The sequence below is a fragment of the Montipora capricornis genome, chromosome 4 (assembly GCF_036669925.1).
Source record: "Montipora capricornis isolate CH-2021 chromosome 4, ASM3666992v2, whole genome shotgun sequence".
Lineage (NCBI taxonomy): Eukaryota > Metazoa > Cnidaria > Anthozoa > Scleractinia > Acroporidae > Montipora > Montipora capricornis.
Genome location: NC_090886.1, coordinates 46,285,491 through 46,305,490, shown reverse-complemented (window position 1 = coordinate 46,305,490; position 20,000 = coordinate 46,285,491). Strand labels below are relative to the sequence as shown.

The window sequence follows — 20,000 nt, the reverse complement described above, 5'->3', positions numbered from 1 at the left end:
TATCACGCCCTATGATGTAAATTTACTCAAAAGTTCTACCTCTTGAACGACACCCAAAAAAAATGAATATTCATTTTCTTTCCAATTTACTTTTGCTTGTCTAATTAAAGAAAAGATCATTACATTTCACTCATACTTAGTAAAAAAAAGGTTGAGAAGTCATGTCAAAAACTCGTTCTTCGTGTTTCATTAGGGGTTCCAAACACCCTGAAACAATAAAAGCACTTCGCCTAGGGCGTCGTGCTTCCATTTGTTACTCTGTGTTTGTAGCCCCTGACAATACGCTCACACTCGTTTTTGACATATGACGTAAAACACGCATTTAGAGATCTCAGTTTCCCTTCTGTGCATGGTATGGCGGTGCATTAAACCAGTAGCATCTCAACGTAATGATCACTTCTCCTGTAAGCAAGTAGCTTTGTGCACCCATCTTTCAAGGTGTTACCATTTCACGTCCAAACGGTTCAAGACAAGATCCGAGGAGGAGTCCAAAAAAGCAGACCAGGAAGCTAAAATAGGTAACTGTATTGTACCAACTCGTTTTCTTTTAAAAGTCAGATTAGATTATTGTTAAGAATAAAAATCAGTGAGAGTAGGTTAGAATGACGTTTCGATAACTTTACCCTGGGTGCCAGAGGTTTTTTTTGCGCAGTTTCCGGTGTCGGTCATGTGTCTATTGTGACCCGCGCGTTCGCCGAAGCGAAGAGAAAAAAATACTCTGGTACCCAGGGTGCGGTGACTTAATCATCATTTTCAAATTCGTAACACTAAGAGTCGGAGCTTATACGATACAATGCTATTACTCAGAATTGTAATAGCAGTTATCTTGAGTGGACACCTAATTAATTATCACTTCTCTAATAGATTATGACACGGGTATGAAATAATTCACACTTCCCGAACAGTTCGTGGTTGTATTTGGACCTTGAAGATTTAGATTACCACGCACGCTACAATTGGCCATATAAGAGCTGTATTGCACAGCTTAATTTAATTTTGAAAGCGTATGATAAATAATCTCGCTTATCGCGTATCCGAATATTTTTGAATCCGCAAAATTTGTCTTCGTCCACACGTATCTGGCGTATCCGCGACTTTTTAAATCCGCTCTCCAGAGTGAAAAGTTTTGAATAGGCAAAGAATTTGGAATGGTGTGGACTGTCGAATCCGGATATTTTCAAATCCGATGACGTTACAAACGCCTAATCCATTCTTTACCGCGTAAATATTCAAACAACCAAGTCTCCACCCAAATAATGTATACTGTCTACAATGGTAACTGAAGCCTGTTAATGTAGATTGTTTAGAAATTCATTTCATTATGATCGCGAGTGCTCTTGGAGGTCCAATTTTGACATCCAACACAAAGTATCCCTTTAAGTCTAAGCCTTTGCTAACTATTTGCTAGGTTAGCATTGCTTTTAGCTTTAAGATACATGAAGCTGTTTTCTTTCTTGAAAATATCAGGTAACAGTGAGAGCGACCCGCAGGTAGCATGGGTAATCGAGACAGGTCGTTCGATAGATTCAACTATGTAAGATTCAAAATTGGACCTACATGTAATTTGCTGCATTTCTGGAAACAAGACGAACGACCTGGAACCTCCAAGAGCTAATAGCAACAAACCTCCAAGAGATAATAGTGAAATGAGAATGTAGACACTCTACATTATCAGGCTTCAGTCACCATTGTAGACAGTATACATTATTAGGCGGGAGATTGGGTTGATTCAACATGGCAGATGAACGAATTTGTCGCCAAATACGCCTGATGACGCATACTCGGTTGACAATAGTCACAGAGCAGCCCTGAATACAAGAACGAATCCGGATACGCGTGCGCGTGAAAATTGTTGAATCCGCAGAGAAAAAGTTGATTCCAAAATATCCGGATAAGCGGACGGGGCCTAAGCCCGTATTCTTTCCTGTTCAATTTATGTCCAAATGGAGAAAAGCACAGGCGATTCAAAATCACCAATGTGGCAGCATTGAACGGCTAAATGGTCCAACTTTTTAACCATTCATGTAATTTTATTTTAGCCGAAGAAAAGGCATGGGAGCTGGAAACGCAGGCTAGGTAAAAGTTTAAAAAAAATTGTGCGGACTTTTAGTCCGATTGCCGACTATTTATGACGAAAAGTAAAGTTAATCCAGGTTATTCAAACAATTCTTCTTTTTAGAGAAACTCAAGCGCAAGCAGACCAGACTTCGAAAGATGGAAGGGTACAGTTGTTTGTGGAAGTTTATGCCCATGAAATTCTTCATATCTTAATGCATATTTGTAACAATTATTGGAGAATTTAAGTCACTGCCAACAAATCATCCATTCTCGTTCCCAGATCCCATTGTTTCTCTTAGCCGTCGGGGCCTTCGCACGAGAAAACGAAGGGCTCTGGAGGCATATATGAGTTGTCAATAGCACTAAATATGGCGGCGCTCAGAAGCATTACATTGGAAGAGTCTCTTTGCTCTTTGTTAAGCTTTAAGTGGCTGTCGAAGAGAATGAAGCAATAAATAATATCGTAGTTTGAGACAGACACTTTGATCATTCACGCCACATCTACCATTTTTACTTTCGGTTCAAGATTTTATTGTTCGTAAGCTAACCAATGAAAAATTGAAATCCGATGTCTCCAGAACCCTTCGTTTTCTCGTGCGAAGGCCCCGCCGGCAAGAGAAATGGTGAAATCTGGGATTCTCGTTAAGCGTGAATTTTTATAAACGGTAACATTTCAATTTAGTTCTTTCTTCATCTTCATATACCGGATCCGAAATAATTAATGCCCATAGAACAAAACAACAAACTCATTTTAACAATACCTAGTGAGAAATTCCTAATCGAAATAAACAGAGACTACTTCATACGAGTGAATAAAAATCGTACAAAGCATTTTCCATGCTGTAATGTGTTTTTCATAGATACTGAGACTTGTCTGGTCTTGTGTATGACGTTCCATTCGATACGTTCATTCATCCTAGTGAAAATTCGTCGTTCGCGTTGCTTATTGGACGTACGATATTTCTTCACGGTGAAATTTTGTTGTTCGTATTCCTAATTGGCTACGTTTAGGATCAGTAAGAATTTTATTCACTTTGATTTTCGTTGATAAATCTTAGTACTTATGAAATGGTTCTTTTGTCTTGAGCCACATACGAAAAGTCTACCAGAAATCGAGTGATGCTAAATCGCGTGGGTGGGTGGTGGGTCGTGTTTGTTTGAAGATAAAAAAAGATATATATTAGCTCCCTCAGTACTCAGTCCAAATTTGTCTTAGATCTTAGGTCTTGTCTGTTTCGAGAATTTCCAGTCGTTGATTAAAAAAGGGTGAGGGTTAGGGTTAGGGACCCACGACCAACGACTCATCCAACCACGCCGATTAGACACTAACAGAAATCATTCCTTTATTCCATATGTTCCAAGAACAGAGAACGACCAGACTTGCCCCAGGCCATGACGAGATTCCAAAACGACAACGGAAACGTCGGCAATAATTCAAATAAGACTTAAAGGCCCACCTTCAACCGACAGACATTGCGTGCCTCATAACAATTTTCATATATGAAAATTCCACCCGAATCCGAGATTCATCTAATTAGATCGCTGCGATAAGAAATACAAATTTCCATAACAAAAACAAACGGTCGAAAAGTCTGTCGGTTGAAAGTGGGCCTTTAAAAAAGATAATCTTCGAAGTATTTAATCTCGTAACGTTCTCGTTGTACAGTAGGGAGCTAAGCACAGGACGTTTCTCGAGCGGCAACTGCATTCTTTTTTGACTTGTCTTGACACGTCTGGAAAGCAACGTGACACTATTACATTAGGGAGCTTAAGCACGCGCGTTTTTGAGACGCGGACGGCAACCGGAACTTGAGCTGTTTTCCCTTTTAACTTGTCTTCACACAACCACATTAACATTGCCAAGTATCTTTTCTCCATTAGAGATGATTAGTATAAAAATGTGGGAGGCACCAATGTCCTGGAACGCGAAATGTTTTCTTCCGGTTGCCGTCCGCGTCTCAAAAACGCGCGTGCTTAAGCTCCCTATTTTGGGATTTTGACGGCAAAGTGAGCATGCAATTGTCAATTTTTCGTTCTTTATGCTTCTTCAACGACATTGCTACTAATCCTGCCGTTGAACAGTGTTTAACGCAAACAAGGCGGAATAAACGCAAAGTTGTTGCGATCGCGCAAATGTTAATTTTTTCAAGTGACGTTTTTGTTGACGTTTCCGCCGTGGTTGCTAAGGTTCTGCAAACATCTGATTTCGGTTACACAAACAATTGCAAGTGGTCTTTCCGAAGCCTAAATCAAGATGGTTCTGCGTTAAATCAGTCGGTTTTTTTTTTCTCGACAGGCAAAACTAAGGAGATCACAAGCTCTTGCAGCTGAAGCGCGGGCCGACGCTGAAATGAAAACGAAAATAGCGGATGCTAAGAAAAAGTAAGAACGACTTTGACTTTATCAATAAATACTTTTAATAAACAGTGTAGACCTCAGGATATTTGTCCCGGCTTTTGAGGACAAAAATTCTTACAACTATCAGTGATTAAAAGACGAGCGAGTTCAGATATTGTCGCCGAAGCTTATTTCCCTTTCGTAAACGGTCGTTGCCATTTGAAACGGTCGATGCCATTTTTTAGCTCTGAATTACACTCGTTAGGACTAAGAACTCAAAAGGTTGCGGTTACTGGGAGTTGTGTCTCGCTGGTCATATGAGTTAGGGTTTGGGTTAGGGTTCTGTTTAGGGTGAGGGCTAAGAACCCGAGTTCGAGTCATGAAATTTTCGGACTCTTTTTTTCCTCTAGTTTTTCTTTCATAAATGTTTTTTTTTTCTTCTTTTATTTTTGTTAATATCTTTTCTTACTTTGTTTCTTTTAATTTTTTTTGAAGTGAAGTGTGTAGTCGACCGACCGTAAATGGCATCGACCGTTTCAAATGGCAACGACCGTTCACGAAAGGGAAATTTGCGTCGCCGAAGGCCACGTTTTGACATTCGCCAACGTTGGTGGTTAGTTATCCTCTTCGCGCCCCGCATGACGCTTGCGACCCTACATAACCGCCATCCCAACTTTTCTCACCTCTTTCCACACATCTCCAAGTCATTCGTGGTGTGCCCTGTCTTCTCAGCTCATTTTCGAGACTGGTATTACGATAATCATGTATTATTATCTCTCTCAGATAGTACGCGCGCTGTAATTGGCTAAATTAGCGGGCCGTATTCTACAGTACGGCCCGCTGTACAGCCCGCTTAATTTAAAATTTCGATAAAACATCATGTAGCGAGTTTTTTATGTCATTTCTGTTGCATAAACTTGTACTGAAAACTATTTGAATCTTGCAAGCAACTATTTCAAACTTAACAGACAAGAAGATTTAGTTTTTGGAATTTTGGCACGGCAATCTTTGTGGCAGTTGAACCTTCCGCTTGACTTTGACTAGTTTCCTTGCCCGCGCGCCGGATTAACCTCAGAGATATAATAAATATCTTACTAACCTCGTTTACTCGGTCCGTAACTTACAGTACGGACCTCGAACTCGGTTAGTAAGAGGTATGTATCAACCGGCTTTGAATATACGACCATTGTTATTTTGACACTGACAGTTGGAAAGGAATTCTGGGAATTGAACATTTTTCTTTTAAAACACAACCCAGCTATCCGGACTCGAGACTCGATCCTACGATTATTTGCTCACCTGTCACGGCTCCTAACCACTGGACCACCCACTTGCCGTTTGCATAGACAAAAGACCGGGCTGTAAACGGGTGATAATACTCGCTAACAAATATTTTTAGACAACTCACGAGAAAGGTCCGGCCACTCTTAAACAAACCTAACCGTGTACCAATCACCATGAAATCAGCGCTTAGGCCTAATCATTGATGATTTATAGCCCGGCAACAAATACCTGATGTTGAAGTAACTTGTCCATCGTGGTCTAGTGAATAGAAGCTGTTCCTATAGGGCGAAGCTCCGAGTTTAAACTCAGTCCGAATAACAGGAGATCTTTTCGTTTTTTCACTCTGTTCCGAGATATCCTTTGACTGAGACCAGTGTATATGTCATGTAATTATGTTCAACGTTGGGTGATATGATTATTTATCGTAATTCCACTCTCGAGAACATGTTGGTCTTCTTTTGTCTTCTGGTGCGCTGGCTAGCGCAGTTCTGGCAATGCTACTGCCATCTCTTCGTAGGACGTGGTCAACCATCTCCATCATTGTGTCTTGATCTTTACAGACATTGGTGCGAGTGCACCGTTCCTCGTGCGATGTCGATGTGGTCAGAAAACTCTTAAATCGTTCTCATGCACTTCCAGCTTCTTCATGTCTGCAGTAGCCAATTTTCGGCATCGTACTTGCTTCACAATGTTAAGGAGTGCTTTGAAATATGACTTCATAACTCAGTTTGAGTTCAACAATCAATGCATGACGTAGTACTTCACATTTACCCTCATTGTTACTTTCTTACTTGTTTCAAGTAATAACTACGGTTTTCGATTACTTTACGCAGCTCCATGAAGGAACCCAAGACACTTAACTTCACTTTTGGATTCAACATTGAAAATCGTCGGTGCTATGGAATGTTTATTTACAACTGCAGTCGGTAAGATGAAGTTACTTGGCAAATACAGTAAGCCTCTATTTATCTTCTTTAAAGCACGATAAAGACATTTGACGAAAGTAAATTTACATGGCAGGTTGATAAGAATGTACGAACGAGCTGGACCACAACAAGACGGCGGAGTGTAAGTACTTCTTTCAAGCGTTGGCGTATTTTTTGTGCCCTTCTTTGGTAGATAACCCGACTTATTCCCCTCTCTTTGTCTTGCAGAAAATGTTATGGAGTCATGGGTAAGTTTAATTTGGATAGTAATATTAGAATTGTGGTATCAACCCAGCTTTTCCTGTCCTGCGTCGGTGCCGTGTTATTCTTTGTTAATGTGCACGCGCTATATCCTTCTTTTATCTCTGGTAGGTGTGGTGGATGTTCCTTATTTAGTTCTTGAACCAACTCACAATAAGCAAGATTTCGCTGACGGAAAGGTACAGCAGTGAAGACGTTTGACAAAGGCATCCTTTTCTTTGTGCGCATTTATCGTTATGACGCAGAATTTCTTAGCTAATCGTGAAATATTTAAATTTGCCTACCTTTTTCAGGAATTTAAGCATTTAAGCCGAGCGTTGGGCGAACACTTGGAACAGTACTGGAAAGACTCGCAGATTGAATGTACGTCATTTTCCTAAGTTTCATACATCTTGTTCCAACATGGCCGCCATTTTAATAATCTTTTGTTTCCTTGAAAATGTGCCCTTTATATTATAAACAAGTAATCGTAAAACTAAGGATTATTATCACTACTATTTTCAGAAGTTGCAGAAATTGCCTTCGTCGCGCAATTTCTGAAAATAATCCTTAATTTTACTCGGTCCCATGTGATTACCTACACTTATTATCCAAGAGAGAGGCCCAAACGGCCAAGACGATAAAGCTGATCAGATTCACTCGTGCCGTTCCTCCGATAGCCTGGCTTTTTGTTTATCGTTTTCATAGTCATGCGACCAATTCCATTCAACAAGAAAATGCTTGGCTGCCTGCTTTTGTTCGAATTCATTCAACCAAGACGGCGATCAACAAACAGTAACAAAGAGACTGAACTCTTGGGGCCTGGCGACCAAACAGCATCAAACGTTGTTTGGTGACCAAACATTTTACCGCTTGGCCACCTTGTTTGGTGCTGTTTGATCGTGTTTGATAAAATTTCGAAGGTCATCAAACATTCGATCAAACAACTTAAAACCTTTCTTTTGTTCTCGTGTTTAATGGGCAAAGTTTTGTTCGTTTGGACAGCCGTATCAAACATGTTTGGCGCGCGCATGCGTAGCGCGCTTGCTCAGCCGCTTGTATCCACGTGCTTTTACGTATTCGGTGACCCATAGTACGTTACTTGTGGAGTTTGGTCTGAGTTAGGTCAAACATGTTTTAACCGTTTGGCCACTCCCTTCAACATCAGCACGTTTGGTCACCAAACAATGTTTGGTTTGCACTCTCAAATGAGCACGGAGAGCTCTCGCAACGAGACGTGTTCATTGGGATGTTAGGGAAAAGTTTTCTACTGAATTATTTCATAATCCTTGCAAAATTGCATATCTGGTCAAGTCGACCTTGTACTAAAAGCCCCAATTTTGATGTTTTTAAAGAGATAGTTGGTATTAAATATCGAACTGAAAAATACATAGCTTCCAAAAATAATACAGAGAAAAAATTTCAGGCAAAATGGCAGGTATATGTAAATAGATCAAAAGTGTATATGTAGAGAAAACTCTTCGAAAATTCCTTAAGAACGAGACCACCTTTAGATGTAGTTTGATATGTGTACATGCTAAAATAATAACTTTTTAGGTATAAACAGTGACCATTTTTATATATATATTGTCTTTTTTTTGTTCGAAAATGATGTAAATATGTGGAAAAATAATATTTTCAAAAAAATGTTTGTTGTTTAAACGCCAAACATTTCCCGTTTGGCCAGGCCCTTACAAGATATCTCCAGTCAAAAAAAATTATTGGGGAACTTAAGAACAAGAAAAGAAAAACAACATGAAATAAAGAATACAAATATATTGCTGTTAGGGGCTTTCTAAAGCACAATTTATCAGACTTCTGCATGCGACCACGAATGATTGAGATGATTAATTGTTGCCGTGCCTTTTCCCCATTCTAATCGATTGCTTTCTTCCACAGCACAAGGCGCAACGAGTTTTTGGTAGGTTACTTCAACAGTCATATTCAATCGTTTTCTTCCATTGGTGCTCTTTCCGTCACCTTTCAGTCCTTGCGTAACACGTTTTTCTCTCTTCCAGGGAAAGTTTTGGCTATATAAGCAGCAAGTGGGCGGATGGTCCCTCAAAAGAAGTGAGGTTCGTTAGAAAGAGAGCCATGCAGATAGATCTCAATGTGCAGTGTGGTACGTACAAGTCTACAATAAAAATCCGGGAGTAGAGAGTTGACTAGCCAACACAAACTCGACAGGCTTCGAAATCGCTTCGATTTGTCTTCATAAACTGCAAGATACATAGAAAAGTCGACATTTTCGCACGAGTTCAAGTAACTTTGAAGGCGAGTGGGGTTTAAAAACGGGTGATGAAGCAGCTTTCATAACGTACGTGACTGGCGCTCGCTACCCGAGCCAAAAACAAGAGACTAAAAAGTTGAAACAATACCAAACAATAGCAGGTTGCCAGAGCTGCTACACCAATTGCGTAAATGTATGTGAAAAACATTATACTTGTTGAATTTTCTTCATACCATAACATGATGCCGAGAAGACTAAGAATGGCATTTGACTCTAAAATTGTCTCCCGTAAATTGTTTTACAGATATTTGCCTGAAATGGCGGACGCTACCATTCTCGCAAAGAAACGTTGGCAAGGACTTGCCCAATGAGTGGTGCTGTGCTATGAATCCGGATCCTACTTGCAACAGGTTTGTTTGAGGAGCGAGACGAGATATTTCGATCGCTCCTTGCTTCAAGGTAAAATAGTTACCTCGTAGCAACCGAGTTGGAGGTCCGTAAGATGTTTGTTATATCTCTTTGGTAATCAGCCGCGCGGGAAAGGAAACTAGTTGGAAGTCAAGCGGTAGGTTCAAGTGCCACAAAGATTGCCGTGTCAAAATTCGAATTCTTGGCTGTTTGAAATAGTTGCTTGCAAGATTCAAACAGTTTAACAAGTTTATGTAACAGAAACGACATGAAAACGTGCTAGAGACGGTTTAATCAAAATTTCCAATTTAGCGGGCCGTACTGTAGTGCGCGTACTATCTGAGAGATAAAATAAAATAACTTATCAATTGCATTTTCAATGTTGTTTTTCAGTTGTAGTATGCCCGAAGTGAAGGTAGCAATACCAGTCGGTGTTTTACAAAAACAAGTTAAAACAGCAGAGGAGAAAGAGAAAGACCTACAGGAAGAAATGAGGAAAATCAGAAAAAAGCAACAAGCCCTTGGTCAGACGACGGTAAAGTGTTTCCGTTGAATCACAAAATGTGTACTTATTTCCCAATATTCCGAAGCCAATCATGTCAAGGTATAGAAAGTTCTGTTCCCTGGCGATAGTTTTCAATTGGTTTTATGATAAAAAATCACTCCTTTTTTTTCTTCAGTTTTTGCAAGTGTGTTTGCTTAACACCTACCTGACAAAGTATTGAGCTTTGATTTTTACCCCAAGGATGTTTACTTTGAGTGCAAGTTTGGATTTCACGATCAGCCATTACTCACGTTCAAAACTGACCGACTGGACCACAGAGGGTTGGATCTAAATCTCCATCTAGGACTACACTCCAAGCCTTATTTTTGTATAATTTTCTCACTAGGACTAAGCTCATGATCAAGCCTTGTTTTTTCGATTCTTTAGCAGCGACAGCAGACGCCATCACAAACCGTTTCCGAACGGAGCAGAATTCAACCACAGGCTGTGGTGCACAAAAAGGTTCATATTTTTCATCATCAAATCAGACATCAATTCGATTGTTAGATGGTCCACTTGTCTCACTGTTGTCTTTTCTGTTTTGGCTGGATCGACTTCTTCTGGTCAGACTTCCTCCAAGTCTAAGAGCGACTCCTCCGAGGTAGACAAGGTATGGAATTAAATTTAACGCAATTAAAAAAGGCCTGAAGAGGCATTGAGGTGTTTCATGAGTGCAGAGGATCTGTGATGTCTTTTTGGGCACTATAATCACGAAGGCATGAATTATGTGCCCTGATTCTAAATAGCATGAGAAAAATAAATCTTGGAGAATCGCTGTTAAATGCTGCGGACGTCGCTTGACTTTGTTTAGGTAAAATATTAAAAACCGTCTTCACGTTTCCTCCTTTTAATCGCAGCTCAAGCACAGCACACGAGAATGCAACGGAGTGCAGCCGCAGGCCACTTTGAACAAAAAAGTGTGTGTTGAGTTTACGTTTTTCGTCTATTCTCTGGATTGAAATTTGTACCTCAGCGTCTTGATTGATTCCTAGTCATTCACGTCTTTTCTTCAGGCAGAGCGGTCATCTTTGGCCCAGAATAACTCCAAGAGTAACTCCTCGGAGGTAAGAGAACTTTACTTCATTTACACCTAAAGCGCCCCCAATTGACGAGTAAAATGATGATTAAGTTTCTTGTCTAAGATCAGCAACCCATAAGGGTTGAAACGTGTAACGCGCATACACAGCTTCCGAATATTCAGTGCTAAGTTACTAGTACCATATTTGGAAACCCCTCGCTCCAGTTAATTTCGCGCGAGAACATTGGTGGTATTGCGTCACGGTGTTCTTTTGAACTGATTGGCTGAATGTTTCTCTCTTGTTGTTCCAAATATGGTACTTCGCAAATTGAATATTCCTAAGCTTGTTTCCCAACACACAAGGGGCCGTTACACGTTTAAACCCTTATGGGTTTCTGCTAAGATTCAGTACCACGCTTCTCAAGCCCGGACGATCTGAAAACCAACTTCGACGGTATTTTTGTTGTTGCATAGTACAGTGAAGAATAGGAAGGATGGAAATGGACTTGAATGTTGACTAGATGGGTTTAGAAAGTCGCTATAAGTTTCATTTGGATAGCTCCTTCCATGAGTAAATTCATTTGATGTAGTCTCCTTCAGTGGTCACCGATGTTATATGTATTACTTATGGTGCTGTTAACCAAGTCTCGGCCGAAGCTCAAACAAACAAACGTAATCCCCTACTTACAGCCTTAAATTCGGTTTAAAATGCTCATTATGTCCATTTCAAAGCGCAGAAAAAAAAAAGTAGAAGTGCCTCGACACTTCCCCATAGTGCGAAGTCCAGACAGAGAAAAGAGAACGTTGGTACTTCGAAATCTAATAACTGTTGCGTTTCTTGATTTAGCAGCGCCAAAGGATCGAAAAAACCACACCGGAAAGGAATACAAAAAAATCACCGGCCACTGTCTCCAAAAAGGTTTCCAATGTTTTTTCTTTTTCCCTTCCTTCATTCATAGTCAAATCTGAATAATTTCAGTGTCAGACATGAAGTCTTTTATCGAATCCTGGGCATGCCCACTGAAGAGTTGTTATAATATTGTATAAAAGTTAAATAATTTAAGTATCAGGTCTCAAAGCGTCTCGTGTGTTAGTCGATGTGTAAGGGGAGTATTTGTTTACATTTTTGCCTCGCTAGCTCAAAGCTATCGTTTTCTTGGCAGTCAGTCGAGAATAAAGTACTGAATATTGAAAGTGCATCGCACAGTGAGCTATCGTTGAACCCGGTATACCAGAATCTCTGACAGGGTTCGTGCAACTCCTTAAAGTTCTTGAAAAGCCGTGGAATTTAATTTGGACTTCAAGGGCGCTTGAAAAGCCCTTGAAAAAAAGGATTTTGCGGAAAATTGCTTAAACTCCTTGAATTTTTGCTTGGGTGAAAATTGTTGATATTTGCATCATGCTAAGTTAAAAGAGACATTTCAAAAATCTGAGCCCAAAATTGACTATTAGGGAAACATTAAAACCTAAATTGAAATGTATATGCGTGCACTTAACTGGCAAGATGTTGTAAGGAATATCAAGGTAGGCTTTTTCAGCAAAGGAAACACTGAAACACTATGTGTGGCATAGAAATATTCTTATAAAGACTCCTTGAAAACTCAATTTCGGGCTCTTGAAAACTCCTTGAATACTCCTGGAATTTTATAGACAAAATCCAGCACGAACCCTGCTCTGAGCAATGATGCTTTGAATTTTTACAAAGAACTTAGGGGATCATTAGCGCTTTTGCCAGCCAAAAAATGATCAGTTTTTGAAGTCCTTCACCTTTTGTGGGATAACTGGTTTGTTTATTCCATGGTACGCTCTCAAGTTAAAGGGCTTTTTCATGTGACGAATGACGCCGGACTATGATGCCGCACCTCGATAAAGAGAGAGTTCATTGATTCTCGTCTTGACATTTTTCTTTAAAGGCAGAGAGAACGTCTTCAGCACAGAGTTCTATCTCCAGTGAGAGAAACACCTCTGGCACTGAGGTACAGTTAGGCACTTGTATTTGTGTGTTTTGATAAAGGAAAGCCGTTTTTTGAATGAAACTTGCACCATATATTTGATTTTTCAGTTTTTATTTCGTCGCAATATTGCAAAGTAGAGCTATTGAAAGAGATTAACACGCGACCATTTACGACATCTTATGGTCATCGAAACTGAACACCCTGGTTTTTTTTCTTTCGTAGGCGTTAAAACGACGAAATGCCGAACCTCAACCTTGTGATGAGGTATGTTAAGGAATGGCCCATAAGTTTAATACCACGCCTTACTTGAACAGTCCAACTAGACCCAAGTTACTTCTCCTGTTAAACACTGTATTTTTCATAGGAAGTGCAAGCCAAGCGGAAAAAGGCAGATGCCACAGTAGTGAAAGTAAAGGTAAGTAAAACGAACAAAACTTTCACTCATTCTCAACTTACTAAATTCCCATAATACATCTTGTTTACACCCAAAAGTTTGCATAATCATTTTTTGCCATTTCTCCTGGGACACAAAGATGTTCCAAGAGAAATGAAAAACAATGCCTATGCATGTTTTTTTTTTTTTTTTTTGGGGGGGGGGGGGGGGGGGGCGTTAGAAGGGGTTTATCATGGGGCTTTGAGAAAGTAGAGAATTTACCAAGGGAAGACACTATGGTAATACGTTGAAGTTGGCTGTTAACTTAAAAAACCGTTCTACGCGATGGCGTTGATTCCGTTGTTAAATGAAACCTAATTAGTTGATTTCTGTTTAATATGCCATCCTTTTACCGATAGCGTGTGGAGAGGGTAGAGCCAAGCCGTACAGAAACAGAACAACAAAGACAAGAAGCCCCGAAACGAAAAGATCAAGAACAAGTAATGGAGTGGGGTAGTGAGGCTGAAAGCGATAGAGTAATGCGTAAGTAGAGCTTTGGGCTTGTAATATGTCACTTGACGTAACGGGTCAGCTTTCTAAAAACGGGCCGAAATTCACAAGTCAATTTCTCCATTCTCTTGCCAGTCCCAGAGGGAACCAAAGTGGAAGCAAGGGTTGATGGTTCGAAGTGGTAAGTTTTAAGTTCCTTTAAAACATGATAGACTAAAAACCGAGATCGTGTAAGTTTTCTTTCTTTTAACGCCATGCGTTTTTATCTCGCATTATCCAGGTACTCGGGGATAGTATTTGCTGCCAAACCAAAGGATTCGTTGTGTAGGGTTCGCGTCAAATTTGATTTGTACCCCAAGGACAAGTATGACAAGTGGTAAGAATGAGTGGTTGAATTTGAGAGGAAGTGCTAAGGTGACAAAGTTTGTAAAGAAAATTGTGTTGTTCCATCTAAGTTTCTTTTTCGTATCTACAGGTTTGACCACCCAAGCGATGTCTTGAGGGTGTTGCAAGTAAGTTTGGAACTCACCACAAATACAACAATTTACCTCCTGAAGCAGAATGAGCAGTTTTCTCGTATTTACGTAAATGGGTTTGGTTACTGAAGAACGGTTGTAACACAAGTTAATCTTCTTCTTAGCCTGTAGAGTCAGCAGCGCCTAAGTCACCAAGCCCCAGCCGTGAGCTTCCCACAACAACGACATTTGAAATACCCAATGATCGATTAAAACTAGCAAAGCAGAAAAAGCCTGTACCAACAACTGTACACTCGCCAGATGACAACAGAGTGTCTTCCATGTCAGATGCAACCAACTTGGAGGAAGGACCATCACTTCAGCAATTCGTTGGAATGCTGAGGTTTGGCATGTTATCCATACTCTTGTTAGTGACCATATTTTTCTTGTAGAATAGAGAGCATATTTTTCTTGTAGAAAGAAAAAGTGTGGTACAAAACAATCCTGAAAATAGAAGACCCGAAAGATTAGAAATTCACGGTCTTGGAATGATGGTTCACCTGTCAATCGAAAGGGTCTTTCTTGTTCTCTTTCAGACGTTGCCTGTCTTTTTTTGCCCCGCCTGATTTTCGAATAACTAAGGAATCCATAAAAGAGATGGACTTGGACGAGTTAAAAGATTTCCCGCTGGTATGTATTACTGTTTGGGTTTATGCATTGGATAACTCCGCATGAACTACAACTCGGTCTTTGGTGAACAAACAGACTTTTGTAATTTGCAAGAAGACGTAGTTTTCTTCTTGACTTAGCAGAACTTTAATATCGAAGAGGTTCGAGTGGCTATTTCACACGATATTCTGATGCAAGAATTAGACCAATATCTTTGTTAAGAAAGTGATTTAGTGACTAAACACTGGTCTTCTGTTTGCTTCCAGGAACAATTTTTCGACAGCTACGAAAAATACCTATCAAAGGTAATTTTGTTCTCTGTAAGATCACAGCGTAAAGTAATTTTTGTTAAAGAGGTCATCGCAGCAAAATGACCAACTAAATCAGGTGCCTCGAACGGGATTCAGCACCACTGCAACCGTCTAAGCTATCAAGTCATTTGGTATGGCCAAGTCAGAGATCATTTTATATACCCTTAAAGAAGTGAATGCATGATGGCGAACATACCATGTATTTGAGTTGCGGCGTTGACATGACTAATGTTACAAAGATCATCTGCACGAGTTGCTCACTTCACTGCGATGATCTGAGTGAAATCAGTAACCTCTACTCTCTGTTTAGAATATGATATCCTATATGATCTATAACAATTTGAGATGCATAACCCGTTGCTGTCGTCCATCCAAATAACGTTGCAGAGCTAAACCGCTTTTTTCGTTTAGTTGGTTGGAAATTTCCGAACCGAAAGAGATGAAGCCATAAAGAAAGCTGCCACAGCCGAAGATCGTTTAAAGCAAGGGACAAATGCGCAAGGGAAGCTGTTAAATTTAAGGAGGAATGCAGCCAAACTACTTCGTTACATTCAGGAGGTTGGTTGAACGGAAAGATTTTCTCAATTTATTTGTTCTTGTCACATTGCTTCAAAATGTGACAGTTCTCACTCTTTTCCAGGATCCCGAGGAGTTGGCAATTAGTGCAGACGATGTATCCGACAAGGTGGACGAGATGATCAAAACGATTGCCGAACAGGCAGAAAGTCGGTTATAGCAGAGGACAACAGTTACATTTTAGCAAATCTATTTATGAATCTATTTTTCTTACGACAACTCAAAAGCCTGCTACGCATTGTAAAGCTGTTTTATACGAATGTGATCGCGCTAAGCGTGAAGTGACAACTTTGTATTGCGAAATATATTACTTTTATAATTAGGCTATTTAAGACTGCAAAATAACTACATTTGAAGAATGAGAATGGTAAAGGACAAAAAAATGGCTGTGCCATTGAGATAACACGCAGTGGTAGGTATCTTAACTGCAAAGCACCCTTGTTACGCTGTTGAAAGAGAATATTTTCTATTGCACAGAAAGGACCCGTTGTGTTCAATACTTTAATACCAATAACTGGGAGCTTTTTAATTCTTACCAGAAATTAAAAAAGCTCAATTTCTCCACGGGATAACAATTACCGGTGGAAATTAAATAACCAATACATATTCCAACCTCAAGCTTCATCAGAATTTGTACGTACTTAAGCCAGTCGTGTATGTAAACTGTATCGCTTTGATTAATTAAAGAAATGTCACCTTTTGTTACAAAATAAACAAATCCTATCAAGTCTCCGTGTGATGATTGCACTTCATGTCTTGGGCAAAGTATTTTTGGTGCCGTAGTAAACCGACATCTCTCGGCGCTTTGATTCACAGATACTGACGTTTCCTTTAGAATTTGCCATGCTCTTGACATCAGGTTATGTCTGTAAGTGGATCTTCTCGGCAGTTGATGGCGTATAGAAGTTTCTCCGTCATTTTATCCTGAGTAGAGTACTGCGGAAGCTTCACCATGAACATACATGTTTCCACGCGTATGTAACGTGCATCGGATTGACCTGGAAGGTGAAATATGCACTAATATTTCAGATAAAACTTTGAGAAACTAGAAGTCAACATTGAGAATGGGTTCAAAGGCAACTGTGGTACAATGTAAAGCACCTAACCTTAGAAGCAACTGAGTTGATCATAATGCTTTTGTCCTTTACACATTCGAAGGAGAAAATCAAGTGGTCGCCATGGGTGAATGGAGACGAGAGTTTAAACATTGTAAGCAGTTTGCAAGAAATCCACGTTGACAGACAAAACGTGCAAGCTTAGTGACACTGTAGCAACATGGATCAAGAGACGCAACAAGGGTCGGTGAGGATGAAATTAAAACTCAAATACTGAACGCGGATAATCGAAGACTTCAGCTGAACATCAAACGAAGAAAAGGAGAGAAAACAAACTATTCCATGACTTTCGACTACTACGAGAGATTCATAACAAGAATGCCTAGGTCCAGCCGTAGAGAAAATTAATTGTAGCTACTGCCCCTACAGTTTCCAAACTACTCTAGTTAGTGAGAGCAGTGTTGATGATTTCAACGGCCAAGCTCTCGCGCCCGTCTGTTCTTCACGTAATACATACATATATATTAAAACTAGAAGGCTCAAGGGATTCGAGTTTAGCAAGTTACCTCGGCTTCCGTCAGGCGGGCCAATCTTCATAGGGTAAGGTGGAACATGGACATCGGCGGTGTGAGGATTACCATCCTGACAAGTGCAACGGCTTGGCAGTCGTTCTTGGTTGCAAGCAAATTTGACAAACTTTCGAAGCTGATCCTATAGGGGGATTGGAAAGAAGAACATTTTTTCTTAATAATATTGCTATGAGCGGTTATCGTATGGTTTGAATGGTCAAATTGATCATCTCCGTTTCAAATCTGCATCACAACCCTGCATTTGCGGCTACACTTGTGCTAGCAAGAGCTCATACTGTCTTTGGTGCCTATGGATCGCCATGACGTGAATCGCTTTAAAACTGAAGAAAACTGAAGAAAACAAACGCTCTCTTATTGGAGGCGTCTGAGGAGATGTTGATACTTAAAAGAGGATCTCGGTCTCATCACTTTTATAGAATGACATCCGCACTTTACCCTCATCAAGAATAGACTTATAGCAAGCCAAGATTAACTATTCAGCCGAATTATGATAAGCACCGTAAGGGCAAACCTACCTGAGAAAAGCTTTCCATGGAGTTCCAGAAGTATTCAATGTGGGCATCTGTATCTTTCACTCCCGCAACATACACTGTGTGAGCCTGTAGCAACGAAGAGAATTACTAACATTCATTATGGTTCAGACAGGCAAAGTGCCCAAACACCACGATTAAACAGCAATTATCTCGAATTGAAAGTTGAGAAACATTTGCAACAATACAAACAAAGCAAATATTTTGCATAAAAAGAACTCAAAGATGGATCCAGAATGCCATCCTTAGCTCCCCTTGACCGTAGAAAAACTGACAAACCTTTAGAAATCCCAAATCGAGGGAAGGCAATCCACAAGTACGAATTTCCATGTCTAGCGGTGTCATTACTGTGAGCACGTGAAGTGGGACAACAGACGACAGACCACAGCGTACGGCAGCCATACGGGATTCACATCGTAACTCCTTGAGTCGAAGCTCTCTGATGGCTTCGACGTACGTTCGGTGATTTTCCCAACTGCAACGGAAGGAAACCAGGCTTACAGTTTAAATTTAAACACTCCGAGAGAAAACTGGAAGAAAGAGCACTTTACTTGAGAAACTTTACTTCACGTCACTCGTGAACTAGCCCATGCATCTCAACCGCGTTTGATAAAGTGCTAATACACTCTTGTTGGCTGTTTTCGCGCAGCCAAGTGTCACAGGTACTGTCTTTATTTCCGAAGATCAAGGCTTTAGGTGGCAAACCCCATATGGGAACTATGAAATCTACGGCAATTTTGGTCTTCTGTGGACCATTCGATAAATCGCGTGCAAATTCAGTGGAGAATTAACACTTACGTGACGACAACATTAGCGCCATCCGTGCACAGTTCCACCTCTTCACCGTCAAGAGATGTGTAAACAAATCGATACGGGCAAAGATCCGCTTCGAAACATAAGGTCTGGAACTCTTCTACGCTTTCAACCTACAACAGAAGCAACAATGATGCTCTCACGAACACTGCCTTGTCGCAGAACAAAACACTGTAAAGAGGAATGCGATTCAGGTCTTCGGAAATCACAGATGTTGGAATTCAGTCAACTATTGCATTCCTTGTCTTGCTATTCGTCGAGAAAAGATAAAGGGAGCTTAAATATGCCTGAAAATTCGTGTCCGTTTTACGGAGACATGATTTTATCGACGGAGGCAGGGATCGCGTTAATCGTGCATTTTTACGCAAACAAAATCCAAAAAATGCATCATCGAAATTTTAATGCGTCCCAGGACGCAAGGCACTGACTTAAATAACTCACACAACTTGCTTTGATTTGTCAGTATATTCTGGTGTTTGTAAAACTGTTGGAGCGATCTGTGCTCATAATTGAAGTTCTAAGAAATGGGGTCTAAAACATCTAAAAAGGTTAAAACTAAATTCCTCTTCTTCAGAGGAATGTACTCTGCAAGTCACTGAATGCAAATATATAGTAAAAGACGTCACTGTTCGTTGCTCCTAAGGGAGGAAACCAGTAATGCGTAAACCCTTGGAAAGGGTGCTCTTTCATTAACAGAGTTCTTGTCCAGGAGTGAATGTAACGGTTCTAGAAAAAGCCTTTGTCGGCCGGTCCTATGCATATGCATATGCGTCAATATTAATTCCAAGTTGGTTACTCTCTTTTTCTCATAATTTAAAACATACTCTTTTTCTCGCAAAGGGTCACCAAGATTTTGGGACCCCCAAAAAATGCCCAAGCCGAACATGCGGGTCCCAGGACCCAGATTGGAAAATCCTAGTGCCATCCCTGGGAGGAAACATCAAGATCTTACCTCGGAGAAGCGTCGTAAGTAGTTATACGTCAGTACATCGGACTCTCTGAGGTCCTCGTGCAGGTCTAAAGGTAGGTTCAACAGATTTTTCCAGAATGATGGCAACAAATCCAAAGCGAGGGGAATATCGGATCGCAGAGCAATTCCCAGTAACTGAAAAAACAAG

General features: G+C 40.4%; 2 protein-coding genes across 4 annotated transcripts in view; one reads left to right on the top strand and one right to left on the bottom strand.

Moving 5' to 3' along the window:
• Window positions 1-16,621, top strand: part of LOC138047134 (ATPase MORC2A-like) — a 34,238-nt gene extending 17,617 nt beyond the window's left edge. For 2 of the 3 annotated variants that reach the window (XM_068893863.1, XM_068893861.1), the window contains 30 exons: window positions 439-518; window positions 2,040-2,076; window positions 2,180-2,222; window positions 4,355-4,440; window positions 6,513-6,605; window positions 6,700-6,747; window positions 6,834-6,853; window positions 6,978-7,045; window positions 7,160-7,229; window positions 8,745-8,766; window positions 8,864-8,967; window positions 9,380-9,485; window positions 9,877-10,018; window positions 10,415-10,490; window positions 10,573-10,637; window positions 10,885-10,944; window positions 11,041-11,091; window positions 11,893-11,964; window positions 12,959-13,021; window positions 13,223-13,264; window positions 13,365-13,415; window positions 13,793-13,916; window positions 14,019-14,064; window positions 14,164-14,259; window positions 14,359-14,395; window positions 14,524-14,741; window positions 14,935-15,028; window positions 15,274-15,312; window positions 15,730-15,876; window positions 15,959-16,621. In XM_068893863.1, the coding sequence (XP_068749964.1) occupies window positions 439-518; window positions 2,040-2,076; window positions 2,180-2,222; window positions 4,355-4,440; window positions 6,513-6,605; window positions 6,700-6,747; window positions 6,834-6,853; window positions 6,978-7,045; window positions 7,160-7,229; window positions 8,745-8,766; window positions 8,864-8,967; window positions 9,380-9,485; window positions 9,877-10,018; window positions 10,415-10,490; window positions 10,573-10,637; window positions 10,885-10,944; window positions 11,041-11,091; window positions 11,893-11,964; window positions 12,959-13,021; window positions 13,223-13,264; window positions 13,365-13,415; window positions 13,793-13,916; window positions 14,019-14,064; window positions 14,164-14,259; window positions 14,359-14,395; window positions 14,524-14,741; window positions 14,935-15,028; window positions 15,274-15,312; window positions 15,730-15,876; window positions 15,959-16,054 (2,296 nt within the window). In that variant the 3' untranslated portion in view covers window positions 16,055-16,621. The remainder of the gene's footprint in view (window positions 1-438; window positions 519-2,039; window positions 2,077-2,179; window positions 2,223-4,354; window positions 4,441-6,512; window positions 6,606-6,699; window positions 6,748-6,833; window positions 6,854-6,977; window positions 7,046-7,159; window positions 7,230-8,744; window positions 8,767-8,863; window positions 8,968-9,379; window positions 9,486-9,876; window positions 10,019-10,414; window positions 10,491-10,572; window positions 10,638-10,884; window positions 10,945-11,040; window positions 11,092-11,892; window positions 11,965-12,958; window positions 13,022-13,222; window positions 13,265-13,364; window positions 13,416-13,792; window positions 13,917-14,018; window positions 14,065-14,163; window positions 14,260-14,358; window positions 14,396-14,523; window positions 14,742-14,934; window positions 15,029-15,273; window positions 15,313-15,729; window positions 15,877-15,958) is intronic. The other variant, XM_068893862.1, reaches the window with a different exon arrangement.
• Window positions 16,382-20,000, bottom strand: part of LOC138047133 (probable E3 ubiquitin-protein ligase HECTD4) — a 69,920-nt gene continuing 66,301 nt past the window's right edge. Inside the window, exons 44-49 of the mRNA XM_068893860.1 lie at window positions 19,835-19,987; window positions 18,868-18,995; window positions 18,349-18,544; window positions 18,055-18,138; window positions 17,516-17,660; window positions 16,382-16,892 (exon numbers count right to left, since the gene is read on the bottom strand). Of these exons, the coding sequence (XP_068749961.1) occupies window positions 16,750-16,892; window positions 17,516-17,660; window positions 18,055-18,138; window positions 18,349-18,544; window positions 18,868-18,995; window positions 19,835-19,987 (849 nt within the window). The 3' untranslated portion in view covers window positions 16,382-16,749. The remainder of the gene's footprint in view (window positions 16,893-17,515; window positions 17,661-18,054; window positions 18,139-18,348; window positions 18,545-18,867; window positions 18,996-19,834; window positions 19,988-20,000) is intronic.